The sequence below is a fragment of the Coffea eugenioides genome, chromosome 9, assembly GCF_003713205.1.
Source record: "Coffea eugenioides isolate CCC68of chromosome 9, Ceug_1.0, whole genome shotgun sequence".
NCBI lineage: Eukaryota > Viridiplantae > Streptophyta > Magnoliopsida > Gentianales > Rubiaceae > Coffea > Coffea eugenioides.
The window spans coordinates 2,834,250-2,858,421 of record NC_040043.1 but is presented as its reverse complement, the minus strand read 5'-3'; the positions used below and the strand labels follow the sequence as shown (position 1 = coordinate 2,858,421).

At 37.0% G+C, this 24,172-nt stretch overlaps 4 protein-coding genes across 6 annotated transcripts; 3 read left to right on the top strand and 1 right to left on the bottom strand.

The window, feature by feature from the left end:
• The first annotated feature begins 296 nt into the window (after window positions 1-296).
• Window positions 297-973, top strand: LOC113783037 (cysteine proteinase inhibitor A). The gene has a single exon (XM_027329050.1). It carries the CDS (start codon window positions 393-395, stop codon window positions 765-767), a length of 375 nt encoding a protein of 124 aa, XP_027184851.1. The 5' UTR covers window positions 297-392; the 3' UTR covers window positions 768-973.
• A 5,331-nt stretch (window positions 974-6,304) lies between these two features.
• LOC113782830 (putative MO25-like protein At5g47540) lies at window positions 6,305-12,092 on the top strand. The gene is made up of 11 exons (XM_027328760.1): window positions 6,305-6,609; window positions 7,160-7,321; window positions 7,495-7,613; window positions 8,365-8,439; window positions 8,628-8,721; window positions 9,201-9,260; window positions 10,035-10,103; window positions 10,828-10,926; window positions 11,249-11,293; window positions 11,398-11,500; window positions 11,592-12,092. Exons 1-11 carry the CDS (start codon window positions 6,487-6,489, stop codon window positions 11,666-11,668), a joined length of 1,026 nt encoding a protein of 341 aa, XP_027184561.1. The 5' UTR covers window positions 6,305-6,486; the 3' UTR covers window positions 11,669-12,092.
• Window positions 12,093-13,168: 1,076 nt separating this feature from the next.
• On the top strand, window positions 13,169-17,732 carry LOC113782934 (inositol monophosphatase 3). Of its 3 annotated transcripts, none has more exons than XM_027328914.1 (12): window positions 13,169-13,400; window positions 13,548-13,597; window positions 13,823-13,873; window positions 14,611-14,691; window positions 14,829-14,932; window positions 15,035-15,119; window positions 15,522-15,576; window positions 15,663-15,706; window positions 16,247-16,315; window positions 16,403-16,560; window positions 16,782-16,888; window positions 17,466-17,732. In XM_027328914.1, exons 1-11 carry the CDS (start codon window positions 13,388-13,390, stop codon window positions 16,876-16,878), a joined length of 807 nt encoding a protein of 268 aa, XP_027184715.1. In that variant the 5' UTR covers window positions 13,169-13,387; the 3' UTR covers window positions 16,879-16,888; window positions 17,466-17,732. The 3 variants fall into 3 exon arrangements, with proteins under 3 accessions (XP_027184715.1, XP_027184714.1, XP_027184713.1); XM_027328913.1 differs by having other exon boundaries at window positions 16,782-16,912; XM_027328912.1 differs by lacking the exon at window positions 17,466-17,732 and having other exon boundaries at window positions 16,782-17,195.
• A 154-nt stretch (window positions 17,733-17,886) lies between these two features.
• LOC113782933 (cytochrome b561 and DOMON domain-containing protein At4g17280) lies at window positions 17,887-19,588 on the bottom strand. Its single transcript, XM_027328911.1, has 2 exons — window positions 18,882-19,588; window positions 17,887-18,690 (listed from the first exon to the last, which is right to left on the bottom strand). The coding sequence occupies exons 1-2, from the start codon at window positions 19,497-19,499 to the stop codon at window positions 18,109-18,111; spliced, it is 1,200 nt and encodes a 399-aa protein (XP_027184712.1). The 5' UTR covers window positions 19,500-19,588; the 3' UTR covers window positions 17,887-18,108.
• Window positions 19,589-24,172: the final 4,584 nt, after the last annotated feature.

Sequence of the window (24,172 nt, the reverse complement as noted above, 5' to 3'; positions counted from 1 at the left end):
CTCCAATTCCCGCAGGTTTGATTTTGGTCTGATTCCGGTTCAAAATTGAACTGTGGTTGATATCTAAACTGGAGCCAAGGACAGTAGGCCAGGTCATGCTCAGGCTGTATGGCATTGAGCCAGCCATCGACGCTAAAATAACATCCTACTGATCTTATAAACTGTACTATTTAGCCACTAATTAAGGAAAGTAAAATCTGTCTTTTCATTAAACATTTTACCACAATGAATGAAGTCAATAAATTGTTTCGTAACAAACACGGAGGATGTTTTTCTTCTATAATTGATCAGGGATCAGGGATATAAATAACGCCCCCAATAGATTGAAACCGCCCGTTCAAAATCCATCCATCCATCCATCAGCCCCTACACCAATAACCGACGCTGCAAGAATGGCTTCTGCCTTTCCCCATCTCCTCCTACTCACCACCCTGGCAGCTATCTGTCTTTTCTCCGACGTCCCTTCCGCGGCTTTGGGTGGTCGCCCCAAAGATGCCTTAGTCGGCGGTTGGAGTAAGGCTGACCCCAAGGACCCAGAGGTGGTAGAGAACGGAAAATTTGCCATAGATGAGCACAACAAGGAGGCCAAAACCAAGTTGGAGTTTAAAACTGTGGTGGAGGCGCAGGAGCAAGTGGTGGCCGGCACAAATTACAAGATTGTGATTAAGGCATTGGATGGCACTGCTTCAAATCTGTACGAGGCCATTGTTTGGGTCAAGCCCTGGCTCAAATTCAAGAAACTTACTTCCTTCAGGAAACTTCCCTGATCAGATTTAAGAGGATGTAATAAGCATGTGTATTTCTTGCTTAAAACTGTGGTATGTATAATCATGTGTAGTTCTTGCTTAAAACTGTGGTATGACTATGAGAGATGTTTGAAGTGTACTACAAGAGCTTTCATACATATGCAAGAGTTGAAGCACTTGTTTGCTTCTGATAATAATAATAATAATACATCGTTTTATTTGATCCATCCATCATTTGTTTATCGGCTTGTTTAATTTAATCCTGTGTGTATCCTGCTCTAAACCTTTTTTTTTCTCTCAGTTAATCCTAGAACCTTTTTATTTTCTTAGTTAATCCTAGAACCTTGCCTGAAGAAAGCCAAAATGATCTGCGTAATAGCGGTCTCTGTCGCTTGAGTGGTGGAGTGGGGATGATAAGAACGACTGAGAGTGTAGTCTACATCTGGGAATGCAACTTTACCAGGGTCAAGCCCACAATTAACGCCATGCTCATGAATCAGAAGTCTCTCCTTTTTTTTTCAAAAAAAAAAAAAAAAATATGAATGAGGTGTTTGGATTGTATTTTTCATGATTTTTTATAGAAAAATTACTGTAGCGATTTGATGTATGTGAGGGAAAAAGGTAATAGGGAAATGTGATCACGAAAAACGACATAATTTTCCGACAAAAAATCGCAATCCAAACAAGGCCTTAACCAGTCTTCCCCAAAGCAGCCAACCCAAGCATCAGAAAACCGTAAAAAAAGAGGTCTCCAATTACCACTGAATCACAAATCTTATGATCTATTGATATTAAGCATGAAAAATTACAATACCAGTTGGGAAATCATCGAGTGCATGACCATTGTCATTATCATCGAGTCCCCATGTTTTCTTGTTTCGCTACCATCCATAGTTTACTGTGGGCCTGCTCGGATCATGTATGTAATCCTTACCTAATTTAATTTAGTTTTTCAGTTATCGTAAAATATTGTCTAAAGATAAACCAACCTATCTTGCCTACACTTGGAGGTTGATCCATCCAACTCCACTCGCTAATGAATATGTTTAGGCGTGTGATACGTTTTGAAGGGTTTAAATGAGTGACTCAATTAGACCAATTTAAATAGTAGGTAGTAGGTTGAGTTGCATCACCCATTTATGTCCATTTAAAATTTAAAAAATCATTCAAAATATCCCTTACATTTCGTAAAATGAATTTTTCAGCCTTCACTTGTAAAATGTTACTTTACGTCTCTAGATTCAAGCTACCAAAATTTAGTTCCAATTAAAGTTTTCGACCGCTTTTTAGCTGAAATCACAGCACGGTCCACATGAAGTCATGTTTTATGTATAAAAATGTCAAATCCCACAATTTTAGTGGCAAAAATGATTATATATTTGATTGGATCTTACTTTTTTAGGGAGAAAAATGAATATAGTTCAGGCTAGATTCTATTTTTCTATGAGCAAAAATAAATATACTTAGATCAGATCATTTGTTTGACTATAAATAGGATCTAATTTTTTTTGCCAATAAAAAAATAACCATATATGAGTCATGTAATGGATTTAGAGTAAAAATTAGTCGAAAACTGAGGTTGGGATCAAATTTTACTAATTTAATTTTGTAAGGGATGTAAAGTTACCATTTTAAAAGTGAAGGACAAAAAAATTTATTTGACGAAATGTGAAGGATATTTTGAATGATTTTTCCTTTAAATTATACATTCAAAATTAATTTTTTGGTAGGTGTTGAGTGGATAAATTTGAATTTCTTATCAAACCAATAGTAATAAAGTATCGATATTTCTTATTAAATAACAATCAAAAAGAAAAAGAAAAAGAAAACAAAAAAGTAAGTGAATTTTAAGCAGGCCATATTGGGTAATTAGGTGTACCCATACCCTTTTGAGAATATACACATTTTAGTGCATTTATTAGATAGATAGAAATAAATTCAACCAATTATGATCAGTCTCTCGTCTGAATCACCGATTTTCACACTTTTACCTAACCTTGAGAAACAAACGAAGACCCGGAAATGACAAACAGTTAAAATTTTAAAACCGAACTCAAATAGGGAGCTGATCATCTCTCATGGGCTTGTAACCTTAGTTTAGTAATATCAAATTTGTGAGATCATAGACAGGCTCAATTGAGCTAAGTTGCACCCATTCCGTACAATTCAACCTTGATCCAAAATAATCTTGATTCAAATAATTTTATTGTTTCAAAGAAATAAAACAAGGCTGTTTGGATTCATGAGATTCAAATAGCCTGTTTATTCATGGAGGGGGAGGGTTGGGTGGTAAAATGGGAGGGATTATAAGTAGAATGTTTTGGGTTCAAACCATCCCACTTTCTGAAAAAAAAAACAAAAAAACTGTTGATTTTAAAATTGTCAATTGCATTGCCATCATAACTTGGTTACTTGGGTAATTACTGAGAGCCCTAAAAAATTAATGAAATCCTAGGGACCAAACTTAGGTGAGGCAAGGAAGGGCCACCGCATTACGTAGTAGGGGTGATGTTAAATCAAGTAGCTCAACTTGAACTAGAGCTACTAAAAAATACCGTCCGGTCTATTTCGAACTTAAGAATCAGCTTGATGAGCTCTAATAGAGTATTATATTAAATAATTAAAAAATAAATATTACACACACACACACATGCACGAAATGGACAATATCTTTTTTTTTTTGTCGATACGATAGCTTCCTACGCTATGGGGAGGGGGAGGGTTTAAAGAGATCTTGAGGTAATTCGGAAGGGACTGAACTACCACCGGACCAGACAGGTGCATTATGCACCCACCTTGATTTTTTAAGCAAGACCACATTTAATTGTGACAAATTGGTGGCCCACCAAGCCTTAATGCATTGGTGGTGGACAATACCTGCTTGGCATTGTTTTCGAGTCTTGTCAAGTATTTCTGCAACTTCCTCTAGTCAAGTTTGAGCTGGAGTTCCTTGACTCGTTCGAACTGGAGTTCGAGTTTAAATGACATTCATATCCTTCGAGTGAGTTCAAACTCGAATATGGTGCTACTTGTGTTCGGCTTATTTTGACAGCCCGCCTACCATGGGTGGGTGAAGGATCAAGAATGCACTTAGGGCGCGGTTTCCATGGGATTAATTATGCTTATGGTAGACCTTTGTGATAAATTATTTGGAGATAAGGCGGCCCATACCAACTGATGTGTGAAATGTATGTGAAGCAGGGGTGTTAAGAAACCATCAAATAAGTTTAGTTATCTTTTGGACGCTTTCCCCGTACATATTTAACAAGGTTCAATCTATTTTTGTAACTTTGATAACAGGATAAGCACACCGACAAAAATTGTAGTTCTACTATCTTCTCAGAAAAGAAAAATTTTTTTTTTTGAGGGTCTACTATCTCAAATCAGTTATGCAAAATTATCTCTGAAGACAAGTATCCATTCTGTGGCTTGCAGTCCTTATAAGGTGTAAAACTGAGCCAGACTCTCTGCCCACTGAACTTCTTCAAAACCAAAATAATGTGTAGAAGATCTTTCAAGCATCTCCTTTTTAACCAAATCCCTTGGGGCACCATTTTCTGCTTTGGTTGCTTGAACCTCTGGCCTAATCGGGATACAAAGCTATTTCATAACAGGCCATCTTGTGAAGATCCTGATAACTTCTGCTTGTAAGATTTGACCATATGTTTCTATATTTATGCATCAATTTCAACAAAGTGAAAATGTTGGACCACATTGGGCCTTGACTTTTACACAGAACGAGTGGTAAATATATGAGCAACTCCTTTTCTTTTTCAAATCACTCGTGAAGAAAATCAGCTGAAATCTTGAGTGGTTTGATTCAAATTTCATGCCTGTATCTCATGGAACTAGTCGGTTTTTCAAAGATGTCATTGTCTTAGAGTCTAACAGATAAGCTTTTTTTTTTTTTCTGAAGTGAAAAACGTCAAACTAATAGCCCAGTAAAATATAATTATCCACAACAGCTAACGATTAATCAAAAAGTTACGAAAGAATCTGGAGCTTATCCAAAATCAGATCCTTATGGTGATAATCAAATTGGTCCCAAAATGGGCAATAGTGCTTCAAAAAATTGACTGGCTAGTTGATTTTCGATGATCGATATCATTAAAAAATCACAGCAACAAAATTGGCATCGAAGTTGATTTTCAAAAGTGGATTTCATTAAAAAGCCAAGCAATAATAGGCACTCTGGCGTACGTGGCTCTACAATTCTTCACTAACAAGCACAAATTAACAAGAGTTAGGACAGACCCACCTGTTCTCTGGCTCCACCATAGACATACCAGAAGGTATATCAGGGATATCAACCCTTTTTTTTTAAAAAATTTTTTTTTTTTTTTGATAAAACATCATAATTTCGTTAAAATCTACACCAATGACAGAAATTATATCATCAAACATATATAGAAGTTAAAGAATAGATCTGAAAAATAAATACTACACCTATGAAAGACAAATAAAAATAACACTATCTCAGGGTTCTCAAACTAATACAAGGGGTTTGGCGTTATCAACTCATGTAAGTAGATGCAAATCAGCCGACTCATGTAATGATTTTTTTGATAAGTTAACTTTATACGTAATCCGATTTTTTTTGCTAATCTTTGTTTTCTATTTTTTGATTTTAAAATTAACAATAAATACAAAAGAAATGCCCAAAATCACTACTAAATTATGATAATCTCACTACTCAAAAAATTTATAAACTCTGAATCAATTATTTCAACATTTTATTTTCTATCTTGTAAATTCATAATAAAATACCATCAAAAGTATCATATCACAGTGATAAAATTATTATTATAGTTGTTTATCAAATAGTATATATGGACATGAAAAATTTGACACCTTTTCCTTATAATTATATTAGATTATCTTATAATTCTATAGGAAACTAAATTAAAATTCATTATACAAGGGTATTTTTGGGTATTCATTTAAAAATTTGACTAAGTCAATATTATTTTAAGATTTTGTTACTAAAACTATCAAATCAAAGGAGGTATGTATAATTTTTAAAACTTCAAGAGAGCTCAGGGAAATTATCAGAAACCTCAGGGGAGGTTTCTGAAATTATCCCAAAAATTTTGTTGTCTAAGCCGACGAACGGAAACCTATTTTATTATGAGGGGTTCATTTAAAATTATCGTTGTAACGCTTGCTCCGCGTCACAAGTCACGCTTTCTCTCGATGCTGCAATAAAATCCAAAAAGGTTCGTATTCATGTGGTCGCAGATATATCCAAAGATTTGAGCTAAGCAAATTCAAAGTGGCTATTACTAGTGGCAGTACATTTCCCAGAAGAACTGCAGGGGACGATGGAATCTGATAAACCGATGCCCCGACACGAAACATACCAGTAAACTGTTAAACTTGTTTTTTTTTTTTTTCCCAAACCCAGGAGAGTGATGGGAATAAAAAGGAAAAAAATGAGTTGAGAAACAAATATCTTTAGCTTAATTTAGGTTTAGAAAGCAACAGTTTTTAATGCAAATCTGGAGAAGTTAAAAGTGGATAAATAGTGGGTGGAATTGGAAATTAGAAGGGATTAAAAATAGGGGTTTGCTGGTCAGGTGGAACCTCAGCTGCGACGCACGGAGCCTCGGCGTCGTCAGCTGCATCAGTGACTCAGAGGCAACAGCACCAGCAGCAGCCGCCGCCGCCTCGAAGGCTCCCATCGTCGGCGGCATCGGATAGCAGCGACGGTAACGGTGGCGGCACTGGTAGTGGGAAAAAGATGAAGGGCTTGTTTAAGTCCAAACCCAAGACCCCGGCTGACCTCGTTCGTCAGACTCGGGATCTTCTCATCTATGTCGATCGCGGCCCCGATGCCACGCGCGAGACCAAGCGCGAAGAAAAGGTAAAGCTCCCTTTTTTTTACGCTTCTATTTTGTTTAGGTTTTCTAGCTCTTCGGTTTTCCCTTGCTTCTTTTCTTGTTGTTTAATTAGAGGAAAGAGCTGATCTGGGTATGATTTAGATTTGTTTTTCTTTTAAATGGAATTGTGTGCATTTTTATGTGAATTTAAATTATGGGTTTTTTTTTTGGGAAATGCTAGATGAAGTGGAGTTAGATGTTCTAGATAGGAATGGAAGTGTTGCAACTGGATTCAATTTTTCTTCCGTGTTTTTTGTTTTTCAATTTTTTGGATGAGGAGGGGTGAGAAAGTGGTCGGGGATCGGATGCTGAGAATCTAACCATCATGGTAGGACGAGTTTGGAATTTAATATTCTATAATAGTTAACTGTTTCGTGCTGTATGTATACATTTCTGGTTTTTGGCAAGAATATCCTGTTTCTTTGTTGAAGTGAATGTATTTAGTGGGAGTTTTGTGTGTGGATGTAGGTCAGCTTATAATCTGTGTTTATTTAGTTATTGAGACTGTAGCCTTTTTCAAATTGACGTCTGCAGATGACGGAATTAAGCAAGCTTGTCAGAGAATTGAAGTCAATTCTTTATGGAAATAGTGAAGCTGAGCCTGTAACAGAAGCTTGTGCGCAACTGACCCAGGAGTTCTTCAGAGAGAACACACTACGCCTCTTAATCATCTGTCTGCCAAAGTTAAATTTGGAGGTAAGTATGATGGATATTCTTCTTAAATCCACTCTGTCCATTTAGTGCTGATTTGTGATGACAACCATCATCACCTATTTTCACTATTCTCGCTTTAAGGTGCGTTGGAAGTGGAATTTGGATACTTTTTATTTCTGCTCATTGTTGATTCTGACATGGTTATCCTTTCACAGACCCGTAAGGATGTTACTCAAGTTGTTGCAAATCTGCAGAGGCAGCAGGTCCAGTCACGATTGATTGCCTGTGATTACTTGGAAGCAAACATAGATTTGATGGATATTTTGATAGGCGGGTAAGCAGCTGTTTTAGAGCTTTCGGAACGTTGTATTAGTGAATTTTGATGAATTCCTGGATTTGACTTTTCTCGTTTCAGTACCCTTTGGAATGTTAATCCGATTAATCTAGGTTTAGAATGATATGCTTTTCACAAGATTCTTGAGCAGAAGTCATTGTGTTACTTATCCACATCATGTGTTGCGAGAGGAAATAATTTATCTCATGTCGAGTTTGATATGTCATTATGCATTTATCTGGCTGTATTTTCAATAATGAGTTCCAGTCAATGAGAGATGGAACTCAGCAAGCTCATGTAATTGTGAAATGAATGTGATCTTTTATATGTATAGAAAGAGAATACTACAACAACTTCTGATGGGAGTATTTTCTTGCTCTTTTTTTTCCCACCGTGGGGGTGATAATTAAGTAATGAAGAAGAAACTCTGAATCTCAGTACAGTGTAGTATATAAAGCAAGTTAAAATCTACATTACATTGGGTACTGATATAGTAGAGTTTTAATTGGCATCATCTTAAGTTGCAAACATTTGCTCTCATGCAAAGTGCCTTTCTTTCTAATTACACAGCTTAAAAGTCATTCATTTATGTCTTTCTAAATATCATCTCTGGAAGATGTGTTTTTGGCTGTTCCCCGTGTCTTAACTTTACTAGAAGTGGGGTTTCTTGTTTCCCCTCATTGTTGAATTATTGTCTTTTTTCTTATTTTGGGTTATTTAACTCATTCATCTTTGATGTTGGATTATTCAGTTATGAGAATCCAGATATGGCTTTACACTATGGTGCTATGCTTAGAGAATGTATACGCCATCAGACTGTTGCAAGGTGCCGAAAGTTAATCTTTGTTTTGGTTGTAATTTTGCTTATTTGATTTTTGGGCTTAAGTATTGGAAAGGGAAATAACACCATACGTTTGCCTCCTGTTTTTGGCTCTGATTATTTGACAGTAATCTTCTTTATGAGCTGTTTTACCTATTTAACTTCCATATTCTAAAACTTGCCATCATTCACAGGTATGTCTTGGAATCGGAGCATATGAAGAAATTTTTTGATTATATTCAACTTCCAAATTTCGATATTGCTGCTGATGCTGCTGCAACTTTCAAGGTAAGGTGCTTCTGACTAAGAGCGCAAGAGCTGTTTTACTAGAGAAAGTCCTTTTTCCTGTTAATGTGTAAAGCAAATGTATATAAGCTGTGCTTAGGCTAGTTTCCCTTCCTTCCATAGTTTGTTCTTCTTATTTCTTCAAGTGATTTGTAAATATTTATGTTGCTGGTTGAGCTTCATGTACCTACTAATGCTTCAAGTAGAAAGGTGCTACAAGCTATGTGCTTTGCTAGTCTTTTCTATAAAATTATGTCGGAAAAGAAATGTTGACCAAGTTTTATGTCTGGGATTGCAATTGGAGAGTAGTTTCTATAGCATTTGCTTAATTTTTATGGTGTTTACTCTTTTTCCACAATTGGCAATCCACCATTCTGCTGTTGTCTTGTGATAACTGTGCACTCTGACTAGTGATAGCAATCATTTGTAATTTCATCTGGGATTTATCAAGCATCAGGTTTGACAAGTTCGTCACATTGCAGGAACTCTTGACAAGGCACAAATCAACTGTAGCTGAATTCCTTTCAAAGAATTACGACTGGGTAAAGGATTTTGGTTTGCTGCATGCATATTCTGTTATCTCTCTCTGTTGCCCCCTCCCTCTCTCAGTGTGCCTGTGTGTCTAACAAATATCGAATGTACCCTATTTGGAGCTTCAACAAAAAGATTTTCTTGGATATTTTGTAAGTCTAGCTGTTAAAAGTTTTGTTATTGCATTAGTTTAATTTATGTTTTGGCATCAGGGATTCAGGATCACAATACTTATTCAGTTAATTCTACTTTTTGTAAGAAATTCAGTTAATTCTGGACCTCCCTACCCTGTGATGCTCGTGTTGTTGATCTGGCATGATATTATATGATTCTTGTGTAGCTGCTTTGACATGCTTGGGAAGCTTTTCTACTTGGTTGTCTAATAATGTTCTTGAATGTGTTTAGGAGCTGTTGTTTATATTACAAATAATGTGATGATTGAAATACTGAATCAGCATTTCTCTGTGCTTCCCCTATTTTGAATATTAATCTCAGTCGACCTTTTGTTGTTGTTCCTAATGGTTCTTCTTAGCAAGGATTGACATTTTGTTATGGAGCAATTGTAGACTGCTATTCAGTATCTAATGTGAAATCTGATATCACAAGATGCCAATGATCAATACTTGTATCGGTTTATTACATCTGTTGCTTTCTGTGTGCAACATGATTCTTTGCCTAAGCAATCTATGTTACCTTCTTCTTTCTCTTTTCTTTTCTTTAATATGTAGAAAAAAACTCCCATGGCAAGCTATGCTTTAGATCCTGATTAATGTTCATGGTTGCAGTTTTTTGCTGAATATAACTCAAAGCTGCTTGAATCTCCAAACTACATTACCAGAAGGCAAGCTGTCAAGGTAGGGTTTGGATTGTGATTGTACCTTGTATGGTTATCTAATTTCTATTGCTCAGTCTTGTTTCTTGTCTTTGATATATTTATTTACAATAAAATGTTAATTCTGCCATTCTGTAGGGCCTTACTGTGACATATTTGATTTGCATATTCACTATGGCGTATATTATGAGAGAATTCTGTCCATTCAATTTTATGTATGTTGATTGAAAATGGTGTATGTGCTTACTTAACGGTTTATTGAGATGCAAGGAGTAGTAGTTTTCCAATGAAGGCATCTGCATAAGTGTTCCTTAATCTATGCCTTTCAACATTTTTTTTTCAAACTAGGAGGAATATTGAGAAAAGGATTGGAATTATAGTTGTTAAAATTTCTAAAAGCCAGGCATACAGGAGAAAATGAAGGCCATCTTGTAGTAAATTTGTGTTCAGGGGTTTCTCTCCATTCTTTTTGAAGTGCGAGTCTCTCTGTTATTAAGAATTCCAAAATTTTAACTCTTTAGTTTGCATTCTCTTACTCAAGTGAACTGAAGAGCTATACCATGGCACATGCATCTGATGCATTTATTCTGTCCATTTGGCCTTCTTTTATCCTATCAGCCAAAGAAAATTTAGGCGTTCATAGGATTAATTGTAATTTATCGTTTTAGTCCAGTATTTATTATTATTATTATTATTTCTGTTTGAAAAGTTATTGTTTAAGACAATTATTCTTTTGGTGGTCACAGTTGCTGGGGGATATGCTGCTTGACCGCTCAAATTCAGCTGTCATGACTCGATATGTTAGCTCAAGAGACAACTTGAGGATTCTAATGAATCTTCTTAGAGTATGTTTTCTCCTCTTGATTGAGAAATACCATTTGGTTGGGCCTCTCTGTCTCTCTCTCTTCTTGGCGTAAATAAAGATATTGAAATAGTCTGGAGATCATCTTACTGCAACAATGTAATAAAGAAATTGTTCTAAACGAATAGATAGATATTGGCTAAGGTCAAATCTTATTGTACTTTGAATGTGTCATTCACCAAACTCCCTTTTATTCCTTTCTTGCCCCTTGCCGTTGTAGACGGTGAACTATATTTTGTTCTTTTGTCTCTTTTGATCTGTTACATCTGTTGTTCCATACTGAACAAACACTTGTTCTCTGGCAGGAATCCAGCAAGAGCATTCAGATTGAAGCATTTCATGTTTTTAAGGTATTGCTTCGTATCTCAACCACCCTGGTATATGCTTTGCCAAGAAATCAAGGCCAGGTTGGTGTTGGTTCTTCCTGACCAAAAATGCAATTTTTGTCCCACAGTTATTCGCTGCCAATCAACATAAGCCCCCAGATATCGTTGGCATCCTTGTGGCAAATAGAAGCAAACTTCTGCGCCTCTTTGCTGATTTCAAGTTGGATAAAGGTTAGAGAGAACAAACATGGACGGTTTACCCTCTCCTGGAGCTTATTGGGTTTAGCGCATTCTAATTCTAGTTGTTTGCGTCTTGGTGCAGAGGATGAACAGTTTGAGGCTGACAAAGCCCAAGTTGTCAGAGAAATTGCTGCGCTAGAGCCGAAAGAGGGCCCATGAATGCGGCTTTGTGTAGTTCCATTAGTTGACATGGCCATGTTATTGTAATATCTGTCGGGAGTTATTTTCTTCCCTCCATTTTATTTGCAACGATAGTTTCTAGTGACAGAATATCTGGAAACATGGACCCCCTTTTCGTAAAGCTTTTCATTTCTTTTTCTTCTTCTTTAGTTTGCTGGAGGTTTTAATATTCCGGATACAAAGCTGGAAGACGATACATTCAGCAAGAGAGAGAGATGTGAATATGAATGTGAATGGTGCATGATATATGACAGCGAGGAATGTACATGGCTGGTATTATTAATAAGAATGTAAACCTTCAAAGCATTTTGCAGACTTGTTGGTATCTTGAGCATTGTAGAGGAAAAACCTGTGTGCTGCAGCAAATGAATATGGTGAAGAAGCTGTAGTGTTCTGTTCTGAATTCTTGATCTAGTTTTTGTTTTGTTCGTTAAAAGGAAGGTGAAGAATGCTTTTTTTTTTTTAATAAAAATTTTTAATCATTATGACAATTTAGGTGTACAAGTCAATGGAAGAAAGCAAAAGAGAACAAATAGTAGTAATTGTCTAATGTAGCAGTATTTGTCAAGTAATCAAAGAAGGTCCTAAATAAAGTCGCAGTCCGGTGCACGGTTTCATGGTAGCTTTCAGATGAGAGGAGAAATGGTGTCGAGAATAATAATAGAAGCCTTCAACAGGAAACAATCAAAATAATTCGCCAGATGGAATCAGAATTTTGGCATATTCCTCAGCATCTCCCTTTCTGTCAGGCTGCTTGGTGGAAATTCTCGTGTTCGCTTCCTCTCTCTCTCTGTCTCTCTCGATACAACTAAAATCAAAACATGTTTTTAGCCGTACGAAAAATGACACAAATGTTACCATCTGGTTGGTTCCAGAACGGCTGATTTTTTTAAGAACCAGGAAAAAGAATAAAAAAGGGCTGCCTTTCCATTTTATGTAAGCTAGCGTGGAACATCTAATGAGCATATTACGAGTTGTTGTAGCAACCAAATAATGCAGGCGAGAATTTTCAAGAATGTTTTATTCGCTCCGATCTCCCTTTCAAAGGATATCTACCTTTCAATCATGTTTAACCCTCCCTATTGATCCTCCTTTTTCCTTTTTTAACAAAAAAAAAAAAAAAAATATCATGTTCAACCCTTTTTAATTAAAAGTTTAGGCAGGTCTCGTTCATATCAAAACTTGTTTTGTTATTTCCAAAATCATAAGCGGAATTGGTTCAAGTTGAATTTGGAATCAAAATTGGCAAGTCGGACTCATTATTGGAAGTGTGTATTTAAGATAACATTAATTATTTGAAATGTTTTAAAAGCTAATAAGGTGAAAATGCTACTAATATAACCAGATCAATTGATTTCAGGTATCCCCTGTTCCTAGTCCCTACTCCTTAGCTTTAGTACTAATCAGTGTGACCAGTCGTCCCATAAATAAATAAAACAAAATAAAAAATGCCTATAAAATTACACCCCCCTGCTACTAGCAAAATAGTTGGAGGCTGCCTGCCCTGTTTCAATTCCATCCCCCCCATGCAACGAAGCATCGGCAGTCCTTGTTGTGGTATCAGCCAAATTACGAGTACCAGTTGGATCTAAAAGCGTCCAACCGCCCATCATCCCCAACCCGCTACACCCCCACCCACTCCATTTCTCTTCACGTCTGCGTCGCCCTCTTTTTCCCATTTTCCCCCAGAAGAGAAGAATGGCCCCAAATGGTAGGACCCCAATTAATGTTTTCACGTCTACAATTTCTTTTCCTCTTTTTTTGCATGTATCTGTTATTTGATTGTGAAGGAAATTGTGCTGTCGCTGTTTGTAACATGTTTCTTGGGACTGAAAATTCGTTTCTTGATTGAAATCAGTGGAGGAATTCCTGTCCGTTGCAGTGGGTGCCGCAAAGAAAGCTGGAGAGGTGAATACTCTCACACTCATTCAACCAATTTTCTTCTTTTCAAGTTTAACGCTTTCTCCATTGTTGCTTTTCCCTTGAGTTGCTTGATTGATTTCCTAAGCTCCCCCACCCCCTTCAATTTGTTTGACAGGATTTTATTTTATGTTTTTTTCGCCTTCAACATCTTCAAAAAGGTTGTCATTTTGGGTTTACTTTTCTTTTCATTTTTCTCTTTCATCTTAACAGTTAATCCGTAATGGGTTCTATCAGACCAAGCATGTGGAGCATAAAAGCCAGGTGTGGTGAACTTTTATTGTTTCCCCTTCGAAGTTCATTGAGCTCTGTTCTGCTGGTGTTCACCTTTTTGTCTTTGAAGTTCGCATGAAAGGCCAAAACTTTTGAGATCATGTCTTCGAGTCTGGGGAATTTTTCGATTTTGATTTTGTTGCTGATACTTTCAAATTTGACCGATTGCCGTTAATTGTGACTAATGTGATTTTACTTGATTAACGGTGGAAAGATTGATTTTTTTTTTTTTTTGGGGGTAGTTTCCGCTACATTCAAATTCATTGGTAGTTTCCGCCAATGGGAGTTGGGTACGGTATAAGGGAAAATTTGTTCAATGACGACAAAACAAAGATTTTCAGGATTTTGGAATGCTTATATATGTGGTTTCTTGATGCCCACATGAAGGCAAGATGTTCAATGCTTGCTACATTGGGGCGTGGAGGTTCAAAATTCTAAGAGCAAGGACCATTTTTAGTTGTTTACAATTGCATGTGATATGATGGTGCGGTTTTTTTTTCCCCTGCACTTTTCCTATATTTTTTTTTGAGCATTAATTTTCTATACACTGATAGTATATATACTTTCATCATTAGATACATGACATATAATTCGAATTTGAATTTGAAATCCAAATTTTGCATGTGTCATACATCCAACCATAATAGTGTACACAGTTTACTCTCTTTTTAAAGGCTCAATGACAATTGGTTATTGTTTACCTTCCATGCTATCTCCCTGCAATGAAGGTGGATTTGGTCACCGAAACTGACAAAGCATGTGAAGATCTCATATTCAATCACCTTAAGCAACATTTTCCAAGCCACAAGGTAAACTGTCATTATTCTGTATGCCTGTTGTGGGCTGGGCAGTGTAGTTTGAATTGTGCTTGATGAGGATGTGTTTGTTTTTGTTTTTTTTAATGACATTTGCACTAATATTTGTTCTAATAATCTGCTCCTGCTAGTTCATTGGAGAAGAAACTACTGCTGCTTGTGGTGTCACAGAGCTAACTGATGAACCAACTTGGATTGTTGATCCCCTCGATGGAACAACAAACTTTGTGCATGGGTAAACATTTGGCCTTGCCAATAAGCATAGCTGGTGAGACAGACTTTCTGATATATGGCAAGTTACTAAAGCAATTTACTTTGATAATATGGTGACTCGTAGGTTCCCTTTTGTGTGCGTTTCTATTGGTCTTACACTTGGAAAGGTCCCAACAGTTGGTGTTGTCTACAATCCCATTATAGATGAGGTGAGACACTACGTTTTTTATTACGAAAAACCTACTTGTTTTGGTATTTGAACTATCAATGTTAGAGAAAATGTACATGTGTAGAAAGCTAAGAAATAAAGCCAGAGGGATCTGTCTTAAATAATTGAAATGTTTCATGAGTAATTTCTGTAGTGTCTGCCTGAGTCCATCTTGCAAACCTGTTAAGCACGACGCTTCTGTTTTCTTGTTCCCTTCATTCTATTGAGGTTCCTTTATCCAGTGGATAGTGGGTTTCCAAAATTATGCTCATCATGCTCACAAATAGCAAATCCAATAGATGTATAGCAACAAATGCTGATTGAGTTGTGGCACCAAAAAATAATAATAAATAAATAAAAAATTGCTGGTTGAGTTGAGAAAACTCTTTCTTCTACTTTGCAGCTTTTCACTGGGATAGAGGGGAAAGGAGCTTTTCTGAATGGAAAACCAATAAAAGGTAAGTGTAGTTCTGCAATTAGTGTGCTATATTTTGATGCTATTCAAACTTGAAACCTCTCAGTAACTCATTTTGTTCATATGCAGTGTCTTCTCAGTCTGAACTCGTCAAGTCTCTTCTTGCTACAGAGGTAGGTATTCAGCTATACGTAGCTAAACACATACTGGTATCTTTTTCATGGAACCATTGGGTAACTCTTCATCCATCAGCTGTAGCACATTTTAAGAATGTATGCTGGTTACAACATTGAGGCCTTCCCTCATTTTATACTTGTGAACACCACCAGCTTTCTTCAGCAACATGAACGTATCATAAGCATGCAGAAATAGATAATAATTTAAGTTCTTGTAGACCATGGACATTTTTTCAGCAACAGATTATGTTTTTGATGAGCCTTGTCTATTTCTTTTACCCTTTTAAAATTTGCATTAAGCATTCCTGTTTGAATAACTAGCTCGAAAAGCGCTATAGCTTTGCCCTTTGGGAACATCGAGACATTGGTTCTGATCCAGCAGCATCAGATTGTGGATGACTTCATTTGATCCTTCTTCACTCTCTCTCTCATGTGTGAATTCTATGAGATAGTACAAACTAGCATAAAGTTTATTCATTTTAAATTGTGGATGTTTAGTTTGCTTCCACCTACTGAATGAATGATTCCTGGAAGCAGGCTGGGACAAAGCGTGATAAACTAACTGTGGACACCTGTACGAACAAAATTAACAGTTTACTGTTCAAGGTAAAATAAATCCTTGCAATGGGATCAGGAGTTTAAATATAGTTTTTAAATTGCATAATTAATATTACTTGTTTCTCAATGCATCAGGTGAGGTCTCTTCGGATGAGTGGCTCCTGTGCTTTAAATCTCTGTGGTATTGCATGTGGAAGGCTTGATCTCTTTTATGAACTTGGATATGGAGGCCCTTGGGATGTGGCAGGTGGTGCTCTCATTGTTAAAGAGGCTGGAGGTGTTTTGTTTGATCCGTAAGTCCTCTGAACTTCTGACATCTTCCTGGTCTATTAAAAGAATTGGATCTGCATGCTGCTCATCCAGTAGTTCTGGAGTTCAGAATGTCGTTCCAAAATGAAACATGCCAAGTCTCCAAATGTTGCATCCGTAGATATAGCACTGAATCTTATAATTGCTTTAACTTAATATATGATGAGAGGCTATTTATGAGTATTGCATGTTGCTTTTGCTGCAGGTCTGGTGCTGATTTTGATATCACCTCGCAAAGAATAGCAGCTTCAAATCCTCTTCTCAAGGATGCCTTCATTGAGGCATTGCAGCAATCCAAATGAGAGAAACATGGTAACTCAGAGAGCTACCACAACAGTTCCGTAACAGTCACCTTCTTATATATTATGAAGAATTACAGATTATTCATCTATTCAGTTCACATCAAAGGCTTTAGAAGCACTCTAATTAGCTGGAAAATGGCCTAGTCAGTTTTACTGAGTTGCAAAATATTAGCTGCACCAAATGCGCTGTAGTGTCCAATTGATATGACTACCTTAGTTCCAAGTTCACCCTACATTGGATGGAGCTCCTAAAAATGCTTTTTCTTGATATCTGAAGCTTATGGCTCTTAAGAAATTGCTGGTTCTATGTTTGAGTATTTTCTGCCTCTCGTCTCTGCGCTTTGCTGTTTTCATAGCCATGCCGCGGAATGTGCATCTTTGCACTATTGTAGTTTGTTTCTTGGAAACTCTTGTGGGCATTTTTTTTTTCCAAGAAAACGTAAGATACTTGATTTTAGCATTGGTTGCATAATTAGGGCCTAAAATTGTGGTTCGCATTAGAAAGCGATCAACATAAAAAGTTGGCTTTTTTTCATGGATGGTTGAGAATATGATAATTAAATTATTGATATCAGCACATGTTGCAGGAAGTGGACGAATTTACTGGGACAAATAAAGTAGATTAATGAAAGCAAACGTAACGCAAACTACTCTATGCAACAGGATGGACGGAGTGGTTAGTTAAGCTATTGATGTCACGACATGGAATTTGGAGGCTAATAATAAGCAAACCATTACCAAATTTCTGTCATCAGTTCCTCCCTTGTGTTAATGCAGCGATAAAGGTATCCTTTTTTATACAAGGATTCGAAGCTACTGTACTTTTTTTAAGAAATTGCATATCGTTTAGAATTTGCTCTGTCTGTCAATATTTCTAGGTCTCTGCAAATAATGAAGTGTGTCATCATACACCTATTGCTTTTTCTACAGAGTACAGGCACCTATTGATCAGAAATAAGACTACGGAAAAAAGACATATAGATAAGAGATTTTAACCATGGAAAAAAATAATAAATCCGCAGATGCCATTCAAGAACCAATAGTACCTACATATGGGCACGGCACTAGCGTGGAGTCCTAAAATTCTACTACTACTAAATCATAAACTCATCTTAAAACCTCTGCCGTCGAGTTGGAAAGTATACATGCGGTGCATAAATAGGTACGACCGAAAAGGAAAACACTAAATGAAAGAGTTGTATAGGGAGGAATAAATCTCAAGTTGGTAAACTAGACCGTCTCAGGTTTCCTTCCTCCATAGCCATTTAGTCCATTTGTCCCATTGGTGCCGTGGGACGATTTGTCAGCACCTGCAGATCTCTTGCTCCTCTTCAGGAACCAAACAATTACTTCCAAGACAAGGGCAAGAGATGCCAGGGTCACCAAGATGCCAATGTATGCTCTTTTCCATTTCTTCTCCGGGCTCAGGATATCCAATCCTTTGAAAATGTTGGCGATGCTGATGCCGAGAATTCCGTATCCGACCAAGTAATGGTAGCAATTCCAGTAGCTTCTCCACTTGTGATCCTTCTTCGGCCTTATAAGCAAAGCACTCACCTGAACCAATGCCAGGGTAAAGAGAGCAATGCCAAGGCCCCTATGGACTGCGTACGTGACTCCTGAAGACTGGCTCCCCAGGCGGAGCCCAGTACCAAATCCAGCCACGCCAAGGATGAAGGCCGATAATTGGCAGGTAACATGAAGGTAAAACCAAGCAGGGTCCGCCAAAGGAAATTCCTTAACGTATCTTGCGATTATAGCCCCCAGAGGCATCAGAATTCCCCAACTCACTGCGTTCAGCACCCCATGAATCTGAAACATATCAAAAAGCGAATTGGGTCAGCAATATCATGATTAACTTTTTCTTTACAAATAACATGCTAAATAGATTCAAGGAATGCCTATCTATCTACAAGTCTTTTATTTTTTATTTTTTTGGGGGAAAGAAAAGATATATAATCAGGAACTCAAGAAAGAAAGGGAAAAACGATTAAAGGACTTGCATTCTTAGCCTTGAGTTTTGAACTTGAGGCTCCTGCTGTGGTCTTAGATTCTCCAGAAAGTAGGTTGAGAGTGCCCATGGATTGGACATTAGGACCAGTGGTGGGATGCATTCCAGGACTGTCGTTTGAGAGTGGACCATCTTGCCACACCTGGTTCAGAGTAGAGCTCGAATTCTGCAGCTTCAAGGTAGCATAAACGATCATCTCATTATTCGAATAAGTAGCAGATAAATCCGAAACTGGGAAGCTCAAATCTCCTTCTTGTAATCCCGTCTGGTAACTTTTTATAGGCGAAGTGTAGGCTCTCATGGTTCCATCAGATTTCTGGAAAGCCACGAGTGCTTGTGATCCCACCATCCCTTGAGAAGTTGGATTAATAGCCCAAGAAACCCATCTTGATGATGATGTTCCCAAGCGCCTAAACGCGATCTCAAGACTCTGGGAAGATGGGCTGTACGTCCAATGAAGATAGGAGTTCAAATATGGAAGATCGCTGCAGGCACTGAAAACTTTATTGCTAGCAAAGTTGTACTTCGAACATGACTGTGCAGAAGTGGACGACATAAACAGAGCAAACAGGACGCCAAGAATCACCATGCATCTTCTTGTTGCACCCATCTTTGTCAATTAGCCTGTTGATCAGAAAGATAATTAGTGCGAGAAATATAACTAGTGCTTGCGTTGGAGAGATGGGAAGATTGAAGGGAAAGACTTGGAAGAGGGGGTCTTAATATAGGAGACTGGTGGGGCAAGAGTAGTTAGTTAGTTTGGTGAGGGGTTTGCAATTGAAAAGGAAACATGGTTCCAAGTTTTGTTGGAGATGGGGCACCTGTCAAAGATCATCAGAAGTCATTCATATTATATGTACTTCAACTAAGTATGCTTCGATTTACGTTTCAACAAACTGCCCTTTTCAACCCTTAATGTCTCTAACTTCAACTACAATCGTACGATAAACAACTTCCTGCTACATTATACTAATGAGGCTTCTCGTAGAATTGATAAAATCCAAACTGAGAAGCAAGGCGCATGAAGATTGAAGATTCGAAGAATAGAGAGATTACCTGAATGAATTCGTGGGTTAAAACTTCTAAAGTGCAGAAGGCTCGATAGCTATAATCTTAATGTCGAAGAGGGCTCGATGGCCTCTTATATATAGAAGACTATGGAGCGCCAATTTCTGTGACCTTGTTGGAAAAGGAAATACTACCAATTTTTAATTCAGATTATGGCAACGTTTATTTTATTTTATTTTTCTTCCGCACCGAATCAGTCTAAGATTGGGAAATCGATCTCATCTAATGGTTTCCTTTTCCCTTGGGAATTAAGAGTCCTTTTGGTTAGAGATTTAGGTAACCACTTGGAAATGAAATTCTTGTAGGACTAGGAAAAATACTAGGCAAAACACAAAACTTATTCTTCCCTACCCACTGAGATTATTTTTTCCTACACGTGGCCGAAAATTTACGTACTTAATATTATTATCGAATAATAACAACAATAATGATTCATTCAACACCTGCAGAAGCTAGAGTTGAGTTCAATTTCTGTAATTTGGGGCACTGATTTCTCGACTGACTTACTAAATTAATTCACTAGCAGAACGTGTGAAAGGCTTCATGGAATCCACCTCAAGTCTGATGAACTTTATCACAGCTTAATTGGACGTACACACAATATTATGCTTCGTTCTGCAGAATGATATTTGCATGAGGAAACCTTCCCCCCCTTGTTTTTTTTTTTCCAACGTTTCCCTTTGTATTTGCACACCTCTTTTTTTTTTTTTTGGGAAGACTTTCACATTTTCAGCCACGCTCTTGGAGAAAAAGACATATTAAAAAAAAAAAAAAAAAATTTAACCAAAGTCTTTAAAAAAGCTTGAGAAAAAAAAGGTTCGAATCATATATTGATCGTTGCCTAATGCTTGGGGAGAATTGAAGGTCAAACCAAGTAATAGTAATGGGGTGAAAAGCCACCATCATTGTTGCGGAAGAAGAACTGCAACTGTAAAAGAACTAGGGAGAATAGTTTTACACGGATTGCCTTATTCCCAACAGTCCTAACCACCACACTTTGCAGTTTGACTCGGGTGAATCTTGACCCAATAACAGATGAACTGGTAGTAACAACTCTTTCGTAAGACTATCGTCAAATGTAGGATTGTAGTAGTAGTAGTAGTAAATTGGAATTAGGTTTCATGAGATGATAGAGTTCTGCTGCAACACCCATGACCCACCCAGCCTGGTCAAACCAAACCCTGGCTGCCTCTGGATGGGGCCCATGGGGGCATAAATTGAGAGATTTTACTTCGTAAGAGCCTAGGCTATATATATATATATATATCTACAACTATATTGAAGCAATTCCGAGATTCAACCTTCACAAATCCCTTTTTTTTAAAAAAAAAAAAAAAAATTTCCTTGGGTTGAGGAGGTTGCAGTCCCAAAATACCATCTCCCACCAGCGCATGTTTCCAGGGGGAGTTTTGGCCCAACTAAGGGTGTCGCTTTGCTCTTGGCCTCTACGCCCTACTCCTTTAGCATGACCCGAAACCAGGGTTACCGAACAGTAAAATTAAGTAAGAAGACATTTGGAAGCTTAGATTAGCTAGCTGGACATTTTGGTGTGATCATGACTCCATGTTTTACTTGTTAATGATGCGACGATATTACATAACGAATCTATATGATACATATATATATATATTTAGCTCCTTGATTCATGTTGTTACACTTGGCCAAATCTGCAGCTCACATATGATGGGAAGGGAGGCTTTTAGTAGCCTACAACCAATCAGCAAAGGGGAATATAAATGGATTTCCTGAGGGTACAATTGCGGAATTATGACACCAAAATGGCTCGTTTTGGAATCTATCTGCTTGATCAAACCTTTTTTGTTTAACTTCATTATTCTACTTGCATTTATGAACACGGCCTCAAAGGCGCCGTGGTAGATTTGGATTTGGTGAGGAAAACTAAAAATCAGTACTGTGTGTTTAGAAAAGAAAAAATGATCGGTTTCATCCTTCACATTTCATAAAAATATTCTTTTCGTCCCTCACTTTTAAAATGAAACAATTTCGTCCTTGACATTTAAAAACTGAAGTTCTTACATCCCTGAACCCAAATTTTGATTTGAATCAAACCATCAATCAACCTGATTACAAATTTTGGGGGTGTAATTGGTAAATCACTTGGTTAACTCAACTTGATATTCATGTAAAATTTAATGAACCCAAAAATAAAAAATTATAACATAAAAAAGAAATATTAATCTTTTCTACATTATCATTGTATACACTGACGGTTTTATGTACCGCCATATCATTTCAATTTAAATTTAAACACCAAATTTTATATTTATGATACACATCTAGATTCGCAAGCGGATATACTAACTTTTTTTTTCAACAAACGATAATAGCTTTATAAATATTAACATTTGATACTACAAGGATTACTTACAAAAGGGACAAGAGCCCTTTCATCTAATTTGTTGGCTTCTATCAATCAACTTGGGAAGTCACCTTCCCAATCTATTTCATTAACTAGCTTTGATGCAAAAAGTGCAAGCGGATATACTAATGGTGTATGAAAAGATTTACCCAAAAAAAAAACTCTACTATTCCAAGACAAAGAATGGCCTTTTATGTTATAATTTTTATTTTTTTGGTTTAATAAATGTCATATGAATATGATGAAATTGACTGAATGATCTATCAATTCTATTTTCGAAATTTATTACTGGGTTATTGAATGGTTTGATTCAGATTGAAAATTAGATTCAGGGATGTAATAGTTTTAATTTTTAAATGTCAGGGACGAATTTGCTTCATTTTAAAAGTGAGGGATGAAAAGAATATTTTTGCAAAATGTGAAGGATGAAAAACGTCATTTTTCCTTTAGAAAATGTTGATTTCACATCGGATCTCTTGAGTTAGGCCTTAATTTGTTCCATTATATATATATTTAGTAATTAGTGCCCTTCTGCTAGTTTACCTTGTCATTCTTGCATGCATCTGACGTCTGCCGGACGAGAACTAGCTGCAAGCACCAAAAAGATGATCAAGAAAGCTAGAAAGTGACAGAGGTGGTGAACGGCGCAAGCATGATGAGACATTAGCATCATTATTGTTGGGTATCATTGTATTACTATAAATTGTAGCTGTACATAAATTTAAGAAAGAAAAGAAAAACACCTGACCTGATCTTCAGGTCGATCACCATTGCAAATGTGATTTCTTTCCAGAATCATCCCGGGCAGACGACATTTACCTACCTTTTTCTTACTGGTCCTGTTACTACTAGGCAGGTGGTGGCTTAGCACAGGAAGTCAGAAATGCGCCACTGCTGCGTGTAAGGTATGGTGTTTCTTCAAAATTTATACGCGGCAAATAATCACCAGAGCCTTGCATTATTTAACTATCCACTCTTTAAATCCTTACAACATGCCAATTTTTTCCACCACCTTTTCGCTCTAGGTGCGTCGTCGCAGTGGAATTTAAGAAGTGGAAGAGGGGAATTGGAAATTGAAATTAAATTTTCTAAATTTTTTTGAATTTCAACTTTAGCTAGCTATTAAATTAAAACCTCCTCGACGTAGGAGGAATTTACTAATTGAAGTAAATTGACTTCGTCTGATTGATGAGTCTATTGTTGTTTTCTTGCTTAGATCACAAAAATGTGCATTACATATTGGAATGATGGAGCTGCAAGTGTCTTGTCAGTACATTTATCATATTCTTTTTTTCTCCTCGAGGAACGCAGTTCTTGTGTCGTATGTTACAACAAATTTTCAATAAAAAATAAATTCGGTTGATTGATATGCGAATTAAATTACATTTTAAGTTTTAAATAGTAGTAATAGTTAGGGTCTTTGGATGCTTTAAATCAAGAATCTACGCATGCAGAAGAAAGAAAACCATTTTTCAAACGAAATATCAAATTCTAAAAAGTTACCGGACGGGGGACATGCGAAAAAGAAAAGGGGGAAAAAAAAAGGTTGTAAAATGCTGAGAATAGAGAGGAAAAGGGACTGGCGTCAAAATTCCCGGGGTTAGACTTAGTCCACCAGAAACTGTATTGGGCTTCAAAAACGGGCCAATTGGAGACTCTAATAGGCCTCCCGTAGCACAAACCCACCTCTAGAAGGTTTCCAGGACTGAGCTCGAATAGAGTTTCAGGACCTCAAATCACAAGTTCATAAGAGAAACAAATAGCGATGGAGAAACTAACCCATCTATCAGGTCCTGGCCCATCAAAATTAACCACAGCCAGCAGCCAATTTTGGG